Source organism: Lutra lutra, chromosome X, assembly GCF_902655055.1.
Source record: "Lutra lutra chromosome X, mLutLut1.2, whole genome shotgun sequence".
In the NCBI taxonomy this organism is placed as follows: Eukaryota; Metazoa; Chordata; class Mammalia; order Carnivora; family Mustelidae; genus Lutra; species Lutra lutra.
Window position 1 is genome coordinate 49,955,596 of NC_062296.1, and position 18,786 is coordinate 49,974,381.

At 38.6% G+C, this 18,786-nt stretch overlaps 1 protein-coding gene across 3 annotated transcripts in view; it reads left to right on the forward strand.

Annotated features, from left to right (window-relative positions):
* The window catches only part of LOC125092250 (cationic amino acid transporter 3), a 311,497-nt gene that overhangs the window by 218,146 nt on the left and 74,565 nt on the right, over positions 1 to 18,786 (forward strand). For all 3 annotated transcript variants that reach the window (XM_047716623.1, XM_047716624.1, XM_047716625.1), the window contains exons 23-24: positions 6,871 to 6,941; positions 8,375 to 8,491. In XM_047716623.1, the coding sequence (XP_047572579.1) occupies positions 6,871 to 6,941; positions 8,375 to 8,491 (188 nt within the window). The remainder of the gene's footprint in view (positions 1 to 6,870; positions 6,942 to 8,374; positions 8,492 to 18,786) is intronic.

Here is an 18,786-nt window from a genome sequence, read left to right on the forward strand (position 1 = left end):
GCAGTTATTACAGTGATAAGTAATCAGGAGCAATTAAGCAGCAATGTCACAAAGCGGACTGGTTTTTGTGAATCTTTCTTTTGCTTTACGGGGTTTACTTGGACTCTAAGCTAGGAGAAAATGGAATAAACTCAGCAATTTGGCTTCTCAGAAACTTACGCAACTAATTGAAAGTAACACGCATTTAAACTGTAGAAAGGTTTAATGACTTCGATCTTTTGGAATTTTGAAAAGTTATTTTCCAGTACTTCTTTTACTGAATTTTAATTTTAATTTTCTAATGTGAAGATTATGCTAAATGTTGCCAGATGGAGATGTCCAGTGCTCTGTGGAAGATGTGAATATAGCAATTTCTTTCAGCCTTTGATTCTAGGGTACCCTGTTCTTTGCTGAACTCTTTTTCTTTTCAAGTTTTTATTTAAATTTCAGTTAGCTCAGATATAATGTAATATTAGTTTCAGGTGTAGAATTCAGCAATTCATCACTTACATACAACAACAATGAGTGTTCATCACAAATGCCTTCCTTAATACCCATCACTGTTTAATCTATCCCCCTGCCCACCTCAGCACCAGCAACCCTCAGTTTGTTCTCTATAGTTAGGAGTCTCGTTTCTTGGTTTGCCTGTCTTTTTTTCCCCTTGTGTTGATCTGTTTTATTTCTTAAATTCCACATATGAGTGAAATCATATGGTATTTGTCTTTCTCTGACTGGCTTATTTTACTTAGCCTAATACTCTGTAGCTCCATCCATATTGTTGCAAATGGCAAGATTTCATTCTTTTTATGGCTGAGTATATATACCACATCTTTTTTTTTTTAAGATTTTATTTATTTATTTGACAGTCAGATATCACAAGTAGGCAGAGAGGCAGGCAGAGAGAGAGAGAGAGGGAAGCAGGCTCCCCACCGAGCAGAGAGCCCAATGTGGGGCTCGTTCCCAGGACCATGGGATCATGACCTGAGCCGAAGGCAGAGGCTTTAACCCACTGAGCCACCCAGATGCCCCTATATACCACATCTTTATCCGTACATCAGTTGATGGACATTTGGGCTGTTTCCATAATTTGGCTGTTGTAGAAAAGGCTGCTATAAAAACATCAGGGTGCATGTAGCCTTTTGAATCAGTATTTCTGTATTCTTCAGGTAAATACCTAGTGGTGCAGTTGCTAGATCATAGGCCAGGTCTGTTTTTAACGTTCTGATGATCTTCTCCATGTTCATGAGAGATATTGGCCTGTAGTACTCATTTTTTAGTAGAGTTTTTGTTTGGTTTTGGAATTGGGGTAATGCTGGCCTTATAGAATGAGTTTGGAAATTCGCCTTCCTTTTCTATTTTTTGGAACAGTTTGAAAAGAATAGGTATTAGCTCTTGTTTAAATATTTGGTAAAATTTCCCTACGAAGCCATCTGGCCCAGGACTTTTGTTTGTTTGGGAAATTTTTGATTACTGATTCAGTTTCTTTACTGGTATCGGTCTGTTCAAATTTTCTATTTCTTCCTGTTTCAGTTTTGGTAATTTATATGTTTCGAGGAATTAATCCATGTTTTTCTAAGTTGTCCAGTTTGTTGGCATATTAATTTTCATAAGATTCTCCTTACAATTGTTTGTATTTCTGTGGTGTTGATTGTTATTTGCCCTCTCTCATTTGTGGTTTTCTTTATTTGGGTTCTTTCTCTTTTCTTTTTGATAAATCTAACTAGAGGTTTATCAATTTTATTGTTTTTTTCCCCCAAGAACTAGTACCTGGTTTCATTGCTCTGTTTTTTTGTTTTTTTGTTTTTTTTTTTAAAGATTTTATTTATTTATTTGACAGAGAGAAACCACAAGTAAGCAGAGAGGCGGGCAGAGAGAGAGGAGGAAGCAGGCTCCCTGCTGAGCAGAAAGCCCGATGTGGGGCTCGAACCCAGGACCTGGGATCATGACCTGAGCCGAAGGCAGCGGCTTAACCCACTGAGCCACCCAGGCGCCCCTTTGTTTTTGTTTTTAAACATTTATTTATTTATTTGAGAGAGAGCACAGCAGAGGGGAGGGGTAGAGGGAGAGAGGGAATCATGGAATGGCAAGAGGTTTGATCTTAGGACCCTGAGATTATGACCTGAGCCAAAACCAAGAAATGGACACCCAACTGACTGTGCCACCCAGATGCCTCTTCATTTATCTGTTCTACTGGTTTTTTTTTTTTTTAGTTTCCTTATAGTTTATTTCTGCTATAATTTTTATTATTTTCCTTCTTCTGATGGCTTTAGGCTTCATTTGTTGTTCTTTTTCTAGGTAGTTTAGGTTTAAACATAGGTTGTTTATTTGAGATTTCTCTTCTTGAGGTAGGCCTATATTGCTATATACTGCCCTCAGAGGACCGCTTCTGCTGCATCTCAAAGGTTTTTGAACCATTGTGTTTCCATGTATTTTTTTTATTTCTTCTTTGATTACCTGATTGACCCATTCATTCTTTAGTAGCATGTTGTTTAACCTCCATTTGTTTGTGGCCTTTCCTTGTTTTTTCTTGTGGTTCACTTCAAGTTTTATAGTGTTATAGTCAGCAAATATTCAAGTTATGATCTCAGTCTTTTTGTACTTGTTGAGGCCTGATTTGACCTAGTGTGTGATTTCCTCTGGAGACTGTCACATGTGCACTTGAAAAGAATGTGTATTCTGCTGCTTTAGGATGAAATGTTCTGAATATATTTGTTAAGTCCATCTGATCTAGTGTGTCATTCAAAGCCATTGTTTCCTTGTTGATTTTCTGCTTAGATGGTCTGTCCACTGCTATAAGTGGGGTATTAAAGTCTCTTACTATTATTGTATTATTACCAATGAATTCCTTTATATTTGTTAGTAATTTTTTTATATATTTGGGTGCCCCAATGTTGGTTGCATAACTATTTATAATTGTTAGATCTTCTTTTTTTAATTAAATTTAATTTTTTTTCAGCGTTCCAAGATTCATTGTTTATGCACCACACCCAGTGCTCCACGCAATACGTGCCCTCCTTAATACCTACCACCAGGCTCACCCATCACCCACTCCTCCCCTCCAAAACCCTCAGTTTGTTTCTCACATCTTCTTGCTGGATTGTCCCCTTTATTATTACATAGGGCCCTTTTTTGTCTGTTGTTATAGTCTTTGTTTTAAAGTCCAGTTTGTCTCATATAAATATCGATACTCCCATTTTTAAAAAATATCCCTTAGTAGGATAGATGTTTCTCCATGCCCTCACTTTCAATCTGCAGGTGTCCTTAGGTCTAAAATGAGTCTCTTGTAGGCAGCATATAGATGGGACTTATGTTCTTATCCTTTCTGACGCCCTATACCTTTTGACTAGAACATTTAGTCCATTTACATTCACAGTAATTATTGATAGATATGTATTTAGTGCCATTTTATTGCTTGTTTTGTCATTGTTACTGGAGATTTTGCTTGTTCCTTTCTAGTCTTTGTCATTTTTTAATTTCTCTTTCCCACTCAAAGAGTCCCCTTTAATATTACTTGCAGGGCTGATTTAGTGGTCACAAACTCCTTTAGTTTTTGTTTGTCTGGGAAACTTTTTCTCTCTCCTTCTATTCTGAATGATAGCCTTGCTGGATAGAGTATTCTTGGCTGCAGATTTTTCCCATTCTGCATTTTGAATATATTATGGCACTCCCTTCTGGCTTGCCAAGTTTCTGTGGAGAGATCTGCAGCTAACCTTATGGGTCTTCCCTTGAAAGTTAAGAACTTCTTTTGTCTTGCTGTTTTTAGAAATTTTTTCTTTATCACCACATTTTGCAAATTTAATTACAATATGTCTTGGTATTGGTCTGCATTTATTGATCTTAATGGGAGTTCTCTGTGTCTCCTGGACTTATATGTCTGTTTTTTCCCTCAGATTAGGGAGGGTCTCAATTATGATTTCCTTGAATAAACCTTCTGTTTCCTTTTCCCTCTCTTCTTCTTTTGGGACTCTTGTGATATGAATGATATTACGTTTGATGGAATCACTGAGTTCCCTAAGTCTGTTCTCATGATCCATAACTACCCTTTCTGTCTTTTGTGCAGCTTTATTATTTTCTATTATTCTATCTTCTTTATACTTATTTGTTCCTTTCCTTCTTCCATCCTTGTCCTCATTACATCCAGTTGGTTTTGAATCTTAATTACTGCATTTTTCATGTCTAATTGTTTTTTTAACTCTTTTATCTCTGCAATAAGGGTCTACCTGAAGTCGTCCATGCTCTTTTCAAGCCCAGTGTGTATCCTTATGATTGTTGCTTTATTTTTTTTTTAAAGATTTTATTTATCTATTTGACAGAGAGAGATCACAAGTAGACGGAGAGGAAGGCAGAGAGAGAGAGAGAGAGGGAAGCAGACTTCTTGCTGAGCAGAGAGCCCGATGTGGGACTCGATCCAGGACCCTGAGATCATGACCTGAGCCGTAGGCAGCAGCTTAACCCACTGAGCCACCCAGGCGTCCCATGATTGTTGCTTTAAATTCTGCATCAGGCATGTGACTTATATCTGTCTCAATTATATCTCTAGCCATGACCTTTTCTTGTTCTTCCTTTTTTTTTTCTTGTTCCTTCTTTTGAGATGAATCCCTCCATCTTGGCATTTTGTCTATGTCTCTGCCTTCTTCTGTGTGCCTGTTATGGTTCCTGCTCCTTAGAGAAATGGCTGTATGAAAAAGAGGTCACATAGTGCTCATGGCCTGGGCACTAAAGGGAGTGTCTCTTGTATGTGCTGTGTGCACTCGGTTGCTGTGGTTTGACTGCTTTATTCCTCAGGTCATTTGTCTGCAGCGGGCAGTGTTTGGACCTTAGCCAGAGTGTAGGGAGTGTTTGTTTGTTTGTTTGTTTTTTAAAGATTATTTATTTGACAGAGATCACAAGTAGGCAGAGAGGCAAGCGGAGAGAGAGAAGGAAGCAGGCTCCCGGCTGAGCAGAGAACCCGATGTGGGCCTCGATCCTAGGACCCTGAGATCATGACTTGAGCCGAAGGCAGAGGCTTTTACCCACTGAGCCACCCAGGCACCCCATGTAGGGAGTTTTAATTAGGCAGGCTCTGGTCTGCTTGTTAAATGAGACCCAATGCTACTTCTACTAGAACTGAAGAAGCCTTGCAAAACTTTTTGGTCAGTGGTTGAGGTTCATGCAGAGGTTTCTGCTGGCCTTCCAGGGAAGGGGCCTGCTGCACTGGGACTGAGGCACACTTGCCAGAGTAGGGCAGTATCAGCAGAGCACAGTGGGGCCAAGACTTGGTATTAACGGGTTAGGAAGCCAGTGTTGATGCTGTTCTGTTTCCTAAAGTTCGTTTATGCTGAGGAGCACGGGAGGGGAAAGGCACCAGCCAGCTCCATTTTTCCTGGAGTGTGGTTTCTATGCTTGCCGTTCTGAGGGAATCACTCCCAGAAGAGCGAATAATTTCCTCTTGTATATACCAGGCATTTTTCAGATTGCTCTTTTCACACTGTCTCCAGGTTGATTGCCTGCATGAAGCAGTGCAGTGCACTTTGGGCTCTATCCTAGCCAAGTGTGCTGACCATTGAAACTCCAAACTTTAGCAACCTGGGTAGCAGGGACCTGCTCTTGTCTTCTGGGGAGAGTCTTGCTCTGTTGGGGGTGATGCAGGTTTGACCCCGAAGGGCAGCTGCCCCAGAGTGCAAGGGTGTGGGATTTGGAGCAGAGCAAGCTAAACAACCAGCATCCTGGTTAGCCGCCCTCAGCATGTATCTCTCCCTATGCTGGGGAGGGGGTGGGGAGGAAATGGCACCTGCTGGCTCGCTTTTTTGTCCCTGGAGAGGCAACTCCTAGAATGACACCTCTCACAGATGTGCTCCAAGAAGAGTGCACAGTCTCTCCCCATGTGCCAGAGGCAATCTTCACATTGCCTTGTCTGCCCCCAGGATTACTTGCCTGCCTTCTTTCCAGGAGTGCAGCAGTGCCCTTATGGCTCTATCCCAGCCATGCCCACGGACCTCTAAAAATCCAGTCTTTGAGCCCCACTGTGGCAAAAACTCACAAAAATCAGCCCCTCTCATTTTCCTAACCAGTGGCTTTGGGGAAGTGTTCACCTTGTGCATATCCCTGTGTGCTCCACTGTCTCTTGCCTTTCTCCACAACCAGGGCTCCCTCTCCTCCACAGCACCCATGACCCATTTCTCCTTAAAACCACATCTCCGCACGTCCTGCTTTCCTCACTGTGGACTCTTCTCTCCCTCTGATTGTGTAGTTTGTTCTGCCAGTGCTCAGGTCGATTTCTTAGGTATTCAGAATCATTTGATTAGTTATTTAACTGTGTTCAAGGGATGAGGCAAGCTGCTATCTTAGCTCCCCACCTCTTTGTTGAATTTTAACATACTTTTATGAATTCCAGTGGTGAGCTCCTTGGTGATACTTATTTTTTAGAGGCATCTATTCCAACTAAGAATGTATTGTATGGGGGGCGCTTGGGTGGCTCAGTGGGATAAGGCCTCTGCTTTCGGCTCGGGTCATGTTCCCAGGGTCCTGGGATCGAGCCCTGCATCGGGCTCTCTGCTGGGCAGGGAGCCTGCTTCCCTCTCTCTCTCTCTCTGCCTGCCTCTCTGCCTACTTGTGATCTCTGTCAAATAAATAAATAAAATCTTTTAAAAAAATAATGTATTTTATGTTCCCAGTTTTTATTTTAAAAAAATCAGCATTACCTCCATTAGTTATTGGCAAGATTCAAAGATTGGAAGTTATAAAAGTCTCCAAATTTACATGAAAAAATTTCTCTAAAAATCTAAAGTTAGCTTTTTTAACCCAAGAAACCCCTCATTAGTATATTAATATTAAAAAATGCAGGTAGTAAAGATTATAGTGGTACAGTTTAAACAGATTTTCATAATCTTATCATTTCATATTAACTTTCAGCTTGGAACTTGGCTGTGCAATGTGGCAAAGACCCAGTGGCAATGAGAGAATTTTTCATCCTCTCTTACAAGGTAAGTCTGTTCTAGTAATTATCTCACGAATGGACCACAACAAAGACCACTGTGGCTATTTTCAAGGGCAAAATATAAAGTGGCATGGACTTTTAATCTAGAAATTTTTAAAATACATGTCTAAACAGTAATGACCTAAGGAGCATTTGTTCCTTATAGGATACAATGCGCAGATATGAAACAGTTCTCCACATAGCAAAATACTATCAACAACCATCAGAGAGATTAAAGTTTTACCATAAGAGACTTATTTCTTTGCTTTTGAAGGAATTCAGTCTCCCAGAGTCCTATATTAAAATATAACTCTCTTTAGGAAAGGAATACTCTTAAGTTGTCAACCAATAAAACATTAGGAAGGTTTATAAATCTGTAGGAGTATATAATAGGTATCTGGGGAAATGAGGAGGTAAAAATAATACTAAGAATCTTGGGCCTACTTTATAATTTTTCCTAGAGCAGGTTCTCTGTGTAAGGATTTGTAAGCTTACTTTGCAATTATAAGCATTTTTAAATAGTCATTAGTCTCCAAGGTCAAGATTAAATGCCAGAAAGTAAGCAATATTGATGAGAAAGTAAAAGGAGAGGGGCTAAGAATGTCTCTCTTACACATTCAGGAGTGTATCATCTGATATGTTGAGATAGATTAAATGTTAAGAGTTTTAGAACTAGAAAGAACTATAGAGATAATCTAGCATAACTCCCTCATTTTATGTATTAGTAACCTGAGACCTAGAGAGATAAGGTGTTTTGAAATGCTGTTAATTCAGTGACAGTGATGATTATGATCACTAAACGTTTTGGGAGATTAAGAAATAGTCTTTGAAAGTTCAGGTTTAATTGCCATTTAAATTAGGTGAAATGAATTTGTTTTAGTTTGAACATTTGTGATAGCACTAGTAGGGTTCTATGTAAGAATCCCAAGGGCCTAGAGGTTTATTGTAGTAAAAGCTGGGAGTTTTTTCTAAAGTTAGAGGACAAGGTTTAATGATGAGGTTATGCCTAATAATGCTTGTCAAATTTGACATTGTGTCTTTCAACCATGACAATATATGTGCTAATTTCAGCTCTGTTCAATACAAAGGGGAAATCTATTTGCCAGGGGAAAAATCACTTAGAAATTACAACATAAAGCAAGAAATAAATCACTAGATAGAAATACAGGGCCAAACGACAGTACCTATCACTGGGAAGATAGGAAAATTGCAAAGAAATGAAGCTTCTTATCTCCAGAAATGTTCTTAAAAACAATGGAAAGTAATATAAAATTAAAACCGTAAATCAGTGTTATAGTCTATATCATTTTTAAGGTGAGATGTGTTTTTCCAGCTGAATTTTTCCATTCAGACAGGATGTTGCTGATTTTCATTCTGATTGTTTCTGTTCACCTGGCAGAATTCACAGTATTCATTGATGTTCTGGTTATTTCTTATCAGCTGTCCCAGTTTTGTCCTTCTGATCAAGTAATTCTGATTGCACAGAAAACATGTTTACTAATGGCAGCTGCAGTTGATCTAGAGCAAGGGAGAAAAGCTTCAACAGCTTTTGAACAGGTAATGTGCTACCTTCAAAGAAAACACAAGAAAGAGTTTAGTGTGCTATTTGGTGTGTTTGCCTTCCCTGATGCAGTTCTTTCTGATTCTCTTTAAAGAACCCTTTCATCCTTTCCAGGAGCATCTTGATTTCAAAGGTTTGTAATGGTTCATTCCTTCCTAAGAAAAGGTCACATTTGGCTTAGCCTCTTCTTTTAAAAAGATTGAGTATCTCTTCTTTTAAAATGCCTCTTCCCATGGACCACTCTTTCCAAATCTGTTTTTAGATATTCTTCATCATCTCCCTGCAATCATATGTGGCCCATAAGAAAGAGGTTTCTCTATTTTTGTTGCCTTTTACACATTCTCTAAGGAAGAATTTTTCTATCTCTGCAGCTTCAGTAGCCAGCTCATTATTTACTTGGATTGTTTTTCTTCACTCTAATTGCATTTGCTTTCTTTGACCCACATCCTTAAATATTTTATCAGTAATTCAGTTTTAACAACAAAAAGACAGAATTCCTACCTTTGCCTCAAGTCCACTCTTAGCTTTGTAAACCTTACCCCTTTAAGAAAATGCCAACATCAACATCTAAGAAAATTGTCTCCAAGTTGGACCACTAGCATTTTTGGTATGATTTTAAGATCTGGTTCTCTGCTTTTTCTCTCTTACCTAGACAAAGAAAACTTCCCAATTTCCCATACTTGCCAGCTTTTCTTTCCAAATGGTATAAAATCCTTCTTGCTGTTTATTTCCTTCCTTCCGTTAATTGCTTCTTTCATATGATTCTTCAGATCTGGAACAAACTGTCTCCAGATCTCTGCCAACATATTTCCCTTCCTTTCTGTTCCCTGTTGACTTCAACTCAAAAAACATTTGAGTATTAAGTATTCTGCTAGGTAGTGGAGATAAAGAAGACAAAATCCTTAACCTTGAGAAGTAAAGGGACCTCTTTTTAGAAACCTTTCCATTTTAAAAGAATATGAGAAAAGAATCTTATGTGCCCCAGAGCAAAACGAAAAAAAATCATTTTGCTTCTTAAAAAGCATGGGTAAATGCAATTTTATTCTCAATAAGGACTTATGCTTTACTTAAAAAGAGTAATAACTTCCTAGTTTTCGCATAATGCTTTTAACCTTTTAAAAGTTTTTCTCGGTCACTCAGAGTCCGTTGAGCCATGCGACTCTTGATTTCAGCTCAAATCAGGATCTCAGGGTTGTGAGATTGAGCTCCGCCCCACACTGGGCTCGGTGCTTGGCAGGCAGTCTGCTTGAGATTCTCTCTACTGCTTCTCCCTGTCCCTCTGCTCCTCCCTCCATTCGCACACTGCATACTCTCTGGAAAATAAAGAAACAAATCTTTTTTAAAAAAGTTTTTCCCTTAAATTGGTGGTCCTGACTTTGTTAAATTTTGTATCTTAATGAATAGAGATCAAATTGATGTGAGGGAAATTTCACAAACTCTTAAGTATAGTCCTTAATTGTTTTGTTTCCAACAACTGTTCTTTTTTTGTGTTCTTTCTCTTGCAAATGTTAATGGTTTCTAAGAACTCTAACCTAGTAACCCTTCTATAATCTTCTTTGCTTTTGAAAGAATATCTGTTTAGGTAATGGAAGATGAATTTCTGCCTTTTACCATCTGAGTCTGGTCCCTGTAAATTAGACCGTGGTGTTCTGCTTGTCTAATGAAGACTTGTTGAATTCTGTTCTATTTATCTGCTCCTTGTTCTCTAAATGCTCATAAATTTGAGTATTTCCAAATAAGTAGATGATGAAGGAATGTAGATGGAATGTATAGTTTTATCAACATTGTCTTTACTCTCCTGAATATGAGCTGGGGGGGAAGTGAGGGATGCTTTAAAAAAAAAAATACAGCAGTTGTGGGGCGCCTGGGTGGCTCAGTGGATTAAAGCCTCTGCCTTCGGCTCAGGTCATGATCTCAGGGTCCTGGGATCGAGCCCCGCATCAGGCTTTCTGCTGAGCAGGGATCCTGCTTCCTCCCCTCTCTCTGCCTGTTTCTCTGCCTACTTGTGATCTCCACCTCTCAAATAAATAAATAAAATCTTAAAAAAAAATACAGCAGTTGTAATATACCATTTTGTGTGTGTGTGTGTGTGTGTGTGTGTGTGTGTGTATGTGTGTATGTACACACCACATCTTCTTATCCACTTATCTACCAGTGGACAGTTGGGTTGCTTCTGTATCTTGGCTATTATAAAACAATGCTGCAGTAAGCATAAGGATGCATATATCTTTTTGAATTAGTGTTTTTGTTTTCCTTGGTAAATACCCAGTAGTAGCATTACGGGTCATATGGTATTTCTTAATCTTTTTTTCAACTCTTTACATGTGTGAACAGGCTTATTTATTTCAGGTGAAAATGAAATCTGTACTTCAAACCAAAAAGTGAGAACATATTAACTAATGCATGTCATATAAGAATCTTAACACTGATAATGCTTTCAATTTTCCCTTTCCCTTCCATCTTTTGTTATTGTTATTGTACATTTTACTTTTATGTATGTTATAAACTCTCAATATATTGTTCTTAGTTTTGATTAGGCTGTAAATTTATTTTTAGAGCTGTTAAATAGAAGTTAAATGTTCTTTAAATTTATGTACATTTTAAGGGCTGCCTTGAATCATTTCTTTGTTGAGATCCAGATTATTGTTTGATATCCTGTTCCTTTTGCCTCAGGAACTTTAACATTTTTTGTAGTGTCGATCTATTGAATTTCCCCATCTTTTTCTGAAAAAGCATTTTTCCTTTATTTTTCATAGTTTTGCTGTGTGTAGAATTTAGAGCCATCAGTTATTTTTAATTTTAGCACTTTAAAGATGTCACTCCACTGTTTTTGGGCTTGCACAATTGCTGAGGAGTCTGTTAGCTTCATCTTTGTTCTATATACAGATATCTTATGTTTTCCCATTGACTGTCTATAAGATTTTCTCTTTTATCGTTGTTTTGTAGCAGTTCGAATATAGTATATCTAGGTTAAAATTGAAAAAAAAAAATCCTTGCCATTCTTTGAGCGTTTTTGCAGCTATGGTTTGATGTCTTTAATTTTGAAAAATTCTTGACCACTGTCCCTTCAGATGTTTTTTCTGTCCTGTTTATCTCTTTTCCTCCTAGGATTCAAATTACATATATAGTAGACTATATGATATTGTCCGACAGGTCTGGTATGTTGTATTGTTTCTTTTTTTCTCATTTTTCTCAGTGTAAATATCAAATATTAATATGTAAATATTAAACAACATAGTACTGCACAAGCAGGGTGCCAAATAAATCAAACAGCAGGGGCGCCTGGGTGGCTCGTGGGTTAATGCCTCTTGCCTTCAGCTCAGGTCATGATCCCGGGATCCTGGGATCAAGCCCCACATCGGGCTCTGCTCAGCAGGGAGCCTGCTTTCCTCCCCCCCCCCCCCGCCCTGTCTGCCTCTCTGCCTACTTGTGACCTCTCTCTCTCTATCAAGAAATAAAAAAACAGGAATCAAACAGCAAATCAAAATATGTCTCAGAACAAATACATAAAAAAGAGGAATGCCTGGGTGGCTCAGTCATTGGGCATCTGCCTTCAGCTGTGGTCATGTTAAGCCTCGCGTCGGGCTCCCTGTTCCGCAGAAAACCTGCTTCTCCCTCTCCTATTCTCCCCGCTTGTGTTCCCTCTCTCATTGTATCTCTCTCTGTCAAATAAATAAGTAATCTTTTTAATAAATAAATAAGAAAACACAGTATTCCAGAACCTATGGGATACAGCAAAAGTGGATTTTAGAGAGAAATTTATGCTAAAATTGCTTGTATTAAGAAAAATGTTTCAATAATCAACATTATGCCACAAGGAAATAGAAAAAGAAGAAACTTAGCTAAAGTTTAGTAGAGGAAGGAAATAACAAAGAAAAATCAGAAATTAATAAAACAGAGACCAGAATAAATAACATAACATTGAAAGTAATGACCAGGTTTTCCAAAATAAAATAAAATAAAATAAAATAAAATTGGCAATGCTTTAACTACATTAACTTAGAAGAAAGACAAGACCCAAAAACCAAAGTGAGAAATGGATAACAATATAACAGATAACCACAGAAATACGTAGGGTGATAACAGATAACTATAAACAATGCTGTCCTAACAAATCAGAAATCTTCTTAGACCAATAACAAGAAGTGAATGTTGAATTAGGAATCAAAAATCTGACAACACAGAAAAGCCCAAGACTACATGGTTTCCTTGGTGAATTCTGCCAAACATTAAAAATATAATTAGTAACAATTTTTATCAAAATCTTACAAATTATGGAATAGAGGGAACACATTCAGAATCATTCTGTGAAGCCAGTATTACCTTGATCCCAATGGAGATACAAGAAAAAAAAGTCCAGTCTGTACAATATAAGTATTACTACTCTGGCTTTTTTTTTATTTAATTTAATTTAAAAATTTTTTCAGTGTTACAAGATTTCATTGTTTATGCACCACACCCAGTGCTCCATGCAATACGTGCCCTCCTTAATACCCTCTACCAGGCTCACACCACCCCCTACCCCCCAAAAAACCCTCAATTTGTTTCTCAGAGTCCACAGTCTCTCATGGTTTGTCTCCCCCTCCGATTTCCCCCAGCTCACTTCTCTTCTCCATCTCCCAATGTCTTCCCAGTTATTCCTTATGCTCCATTTGCATGATAAATGGTTCTCCATCCCCTCACTTTCAATCTGCAGGTATCTTTAGGTCTAAAATGAGTCTCTTACTGGCAGCATATAAATGAGTCTTGTTTTTAATCCATTCAGGCTCCCTGTGTCTTTTGATTGGAACATTTAGTCCATTCACATTCAAAGTAATTCTGGAGAAATATCTATTTAGTGCTATTTTATAATTTGTTTTATCATTGTTCCTGGAGATTTTCTCTGATCCTTTCTTGTCATTTTCACTTGTAGTCTCTCCTTTGCACTGAAAGAGTCCCTACTTTAATATTTCTTGCAGGGCTAATTTAGTGGTCACAGACTACTTTAGTTTTTGTTTGTCTGGGAAACTCTTTCTCTCCTTCTATTCTGAATGATAGCCTTGCTGGATAGAGGATTCTTGGCTGCAGATGTTCCATTCTGCATGCTGAATATATCATGCCACTTTCTTCTGGTTTGCCAAGTTTCTGTTGAGAAATCTCTAGCTAGCCTTATGGGTTTCCCTTAAGGGCCTCTTTTTTGTCTTGCTGCTTTTAGGATTTTTTCTTTATCACTGTCTTTTTCCAGTTTAATTACAGTATGTCTTGGTGTTGGTCTGCTTTTGTTGATATTGATGGGAGTCCTCTGTGCCTCCTAGATCTCAGTGTCTCTTTCCTTCTCCAGATTAGGGAAGTTTTCTGCTATTATTTCCTGAAATAAATTTTCTGCCCCCTTTTCTCTTTCTTCTGGGACTCCTATAATATGAATGTTACTACATTTCATGGAGTCATTGAGTTCCCTAAGTCTGTTCTCATGTTGCATAATTCTTCTTTGTGTCTTTTGTTCAGCTTCATTATTTTACATTATTTTATCTTCTAGGTCACTAATTCATTCCTCTGCTTCTTCCAGTTTGTTGTTCATTGTGTCAAGCCAGCTTTTGATCTTGTTTATTGTACCCTTCATCTCTGGTTCTTTTTTAACTCTTTTATCTTTGTGGTAAGGTTCTCAGTGGTGTTTTCTATTCTTTTCTCAAGCCCAGTGAGTATCCTTATGATTATTCTTTAAATTCTCTATCAGGGGGCACCTAGGTGGCTCAGTTAGTTAAGCAACTGACTCTTGATATCCTCTCAAGTCATGATCTCAGGGTCATGAGATTGAATCTCGTGTCGGGCTCTGCACTTAGCAGGGAGTTTGCTTGAGATTCTCTCTCTCTCTCTCCCCCTCTCCCTCATCCACCCCCACTATCTCGCTTGCTCTCTTTCTCTGTAAAGTGAATGAATGAATGAATAAATGAATAAATTCTTTATCGGGAACATTACTTATATCTGTTTCACTTAGATCTGTGGCCATGGCCTTATCTTGTTCCTTCATTTGGATAAATTCCTACATCCTGGAATTTTGTCTGAGTCTCTGCTTTCATCTCTGTTTTAGAAAAGCCAGTTATGTCTCCTGCTCCTGAATGTAATGTCCTTATGAATAAGAGCTCATGTCATGCCCAGGGCATGGTGCTTCAGAGTGTTTCTGGTGTGTGCCGTGTGCACTCTGCTCTTAGGTTTTGCCTGCTGTGTCCTTCAGGCCAGTCATCTGCAGAGGTTCTCCTAGCCTGTTGTGGGCAGTGTTTAGTCCCTAACCTGCATGTGCCAAGTTTTAACTAGGTGTGGTGCAGTTTGCTTGTGAAATAAGACCTGATACCAACTCCATCAAGACAGAGGCCCTGTAGAACTCTCTGGTTGGGAGAGATGGTGTGGGCAGGGATTTGTGCTGGTCTTCTAGGGGAAGGGCTAGCCATGCTGGGACTGAAGTAGACTTGATTGAGAAGGGTAGTCCCACCAGAGCACAGGGGTTGGGGTTTTGTGTAAGCAAGTTAGGCAGCCAGTATCCGGGCTGAGCTGCTTCCCTCAGGTGGTTCTGTGTTTATGCTGGGAGGGCTGGGGAAGGAAATGGCACCAGTCACCTCTTTCCTTTCCAGAGAGGCCTAAAGGAATAATCTCCCACTGTATGCCCTAGACATTCTTCAGATCCCTATTTCCATGCTGTCTTACCCCATGTTGTTTGCCTGCCTTCTTTCCAGGAGCAGCACAGTACCCTCAAGTTCCTATCCTAGCCAAGACTGCTGACCCTAAAACTCCAGGCTGTAAGCCTTGCTGGTTGCGAGAACTCCGGAAATTCAGTTCCTCCAAGCCAGTAGCTTTGGGGAAATGTTCTTCTTGTCCATTCCCTTACATGCTCCTCTCTTTCTATCTCTCTGTCTCTCTGTCTCATTCTCTCTTTCTCTCTCTCTTGCCCTTCTCCATGACAGCTCCCTCTCCTCTGAAGTACTTGTAATCTGTTTCTTCCTTAAACTGTGTCTCTACACTTCCTACCTTCTTTGATATGGCCTCTTCTCTCCCTTTAGTTGTGGAATTTGTTCTGTCAGTCTTCAGGTTGATTTCTGGGGTATTTAGGATGATTTGATAGTTATCTAGTTGTGTTCATGGGACGAGATGAACCTCATGTCCTCCAGTCTGCCGCCATCTTCCTCTCCCACTTCTTCTAGATTTAATTTTTTGAGCAATAAAAAAAGAATGAGACCTGATGATTTGTGACAATATGGATGGACCTAGAGTATTATACTAAGCGAAGTAAGTCAGATAAAGGAAATATAAACCATATGATCTCAGTTATATGTGGAATCTAAAAAGGAAAAGAAAAAAAATGGAAAAAAGAAGCAAAGCAAACAGACTCTTAAATACAGAACAAACTGATGATTGTCAGAGAGGAAGTGGATGGGGTAATGGGCAAAATAGGAAAAGTGGATTAGGAGATACAAACCACCACTTATAAAATATATAATTTGTGAACATGAAAAGTACAGCACGGGGAATATAGTCATTAACATTTTAATAACATTATATGGTGACTATACTTATTGTGGTGAGCATTGAGGAATGTGTAGAATTGGCCAATGAATATGTTGTGCAAATGAAACTAATGTAGCATTGTATGTCAGATATACTTCAATAAAAAAATATACAGCAGGGCACCTCAGTGGCTCAGTCAGTTAAGCATCTGACTCTTGATTTCAGCTTAGGTCATGATCTCAGGGTTAGGGGATCAAGCCCGATGCCCCTACTGTGCATTCATCGGGGAGTCTGCTTAAGGATTCTCTCCCTCTGCCCCTCCCACTGCTCTCTCTCTAAAATAAAAGAACAAATCTCGGGAAAAAATATACAGCCATTATAATTTATCGAGGAACTACATCTCCTTCCTAAAATGGGTTGGATAAACTACTGCTGTCTAGCCAAATCAGGCCGGTGGCCTGTGTTTCTGCAGCCTGAGCACTTGTTTTTTTTTACATTCGTGGAAAGTTGTGAATGAAAATATATGTGAAAGATAATAAAAAGATAGTAAAAGAAAATATATGTGGAAATGTATGTGAAAGAAAAATACGTGAAAGATAGTTGTGTGGCTGGAAAAGCCTAAAACATTTACTGTTTGGCCTTTTATACAAACGTATCCTGACCCCTATCCTACATTATTTTTTAACAAACGTATTGAGGTATAATTAGCATAGCTTATGATTCACCCAGTAAAGTATACAGTTTAATGGTTTTTAGAATATTCAGATTTGTGCAGCTATCGACACAATATAGTTTTTTTGTTTGTTTGTTTTAAGATTTCATTTATGTACTTGACAGAGATCACAAGTAGGCAGAGAGGCCAGCAGAGAGAGAGAGAGGAGGAAGCAGGCTCCCTGCTGAGCAGAGAGCCCGATGCGGGGCTCGATCTCAGGATCCTGAGATCATGACCCGAGCCAAAGGCAGAGGCCTTAACCTACTGAGCCACCCAGGCGCCCCCACAATATAGTTTTTAAAACATTTCATCACTCTGAAAAGATACACTTACATATTAGCAGTCACTCCCTGTCCCAACCAGCAGCCCTAGGCATCCACTAATCTATTTTGTATCTTTATAGATTTCCTATTGTGGATATTTCATATAAATACTATCATGTGACTTAGTCTTTTCTGACTGACTCCCTATAGGTTCACCATGTTGTAGTTTGGATCAGTACTTCATTCCCACAATGGCTGAATGATATTCCAGTATATGAATATACCACATTTTGTTTTTCCATTCATCCACTGATGGATATTGAGTTTTAACAATTTTCAGCTGTTACAAATAATGCTATGGTAAACACTCATATAGAAATTTTGTGTGGATATGTGTTTTATTTTCCCTTGAGTATATACCTAGCAGTGGAATTGCTCGGTTTTATGATAACTCTATGCTTAATCTTGTGAGGAACTACAAGAGTATTTTCCAGAGCAGCAAAACCATTTTACATTCCCACCAGCACTAGGCTAAGGTTCTACTTTCTGCACCTCCTTGCCACAACTTGCTGTTTTATCCTTTGGATTATGGCCATGCTAGTAAAGTATGAAGTGCTATGTCATTGTAGTTTTGATTTGCATTTTTCTAATGACTGATGATATCATGACTAATAACAAAAGATAAAAACATCTTTTCATGTACTTATTTGCCCTTTATATATGTTCTTTGGGAAATGTCTATTCAGGGTTTTTTTTTTTTTTTTGCCCATTTTTAGTAGGGTTGTTTGTCTTATTATTGAGTTCTTATAGTTGCTTTATATTTTTGATACTAGACTCTTCTCAGATAACAATTTGCAATTATTCTCTTTCATGATGTGGGTTGTCTTTTCCCTTTCTTACCAGTACCCTTTGAAGCAAAAACATTTTTAATTTTGATGGTAACCCATTTTATTTACTTCGTTGTTGTTCCTTGTGCTTCTGGTGTCAGTGTTTAATACTGTTGCCTAATCAAAGATCATTAAGGTTCATCCCTATGTTTTCTTCTAACAGCTTTATATTTTTACTTGTTACATTCCATTTTGAGTTAATTTTGGTGTATGGCATGAGATGGGGGGGGTCCAACTTCATTTTTTTTCTTGCGTTTAAATATCCAATTGTCCCGGAACTGTTTGTTGAAGACATTTTCCCCATCGAATTATCTTGTCACCCTTGTTGAAAATCAAGTAACCATAAATGAGGAGGATTATTTCTGTTCCATCGATGTCTGTGTCTATTCTTATGGCACAACCACACTGTTTTAATTATTATAGCTTTGTAGTTAAGTTTTATAATAGAAATGTATTAGTCTTTCAATTTTGTCCTTCTTTTTTGGCTACTGTGAGTCTTTTGAATTTCCATATTCATGTCGGGATCAAGTTGTCAATTTTTTTTTTAAGATTTTATTTATTTATTTGACACAGAGAGAGATCACAAGTAGGCAGAGAGGCAGGCAGAGAGAGAAGGGGAAGCAGGCTCCCTGCTGAGCAGAGAGCCCGATGTGGGGCTCGATCCCAGGACCCTGAGATCATGACTTGTGAGCCGAAGGCAGAGGCTTTAACCCACTGAGCCACCCAGGTGCCCCAAGTTGTCAATTTCTGCAAAGAAGCCAGCTAGGCTTTTGATAGGGATTGCAATGAACCTGTAGATCAGTTTGGACAGTACTGTGAGCTTAACAGTATTAAGTCTTATTACCCATAAATATGGGATGTCTTTCCCATTCAGTAGGTTTTCATTTCTTTCAACAATGGTTTGTAGTTTTCAGAGTATTTTTTCTTTATTTTTTGTAGTCAAGTAGATTTTT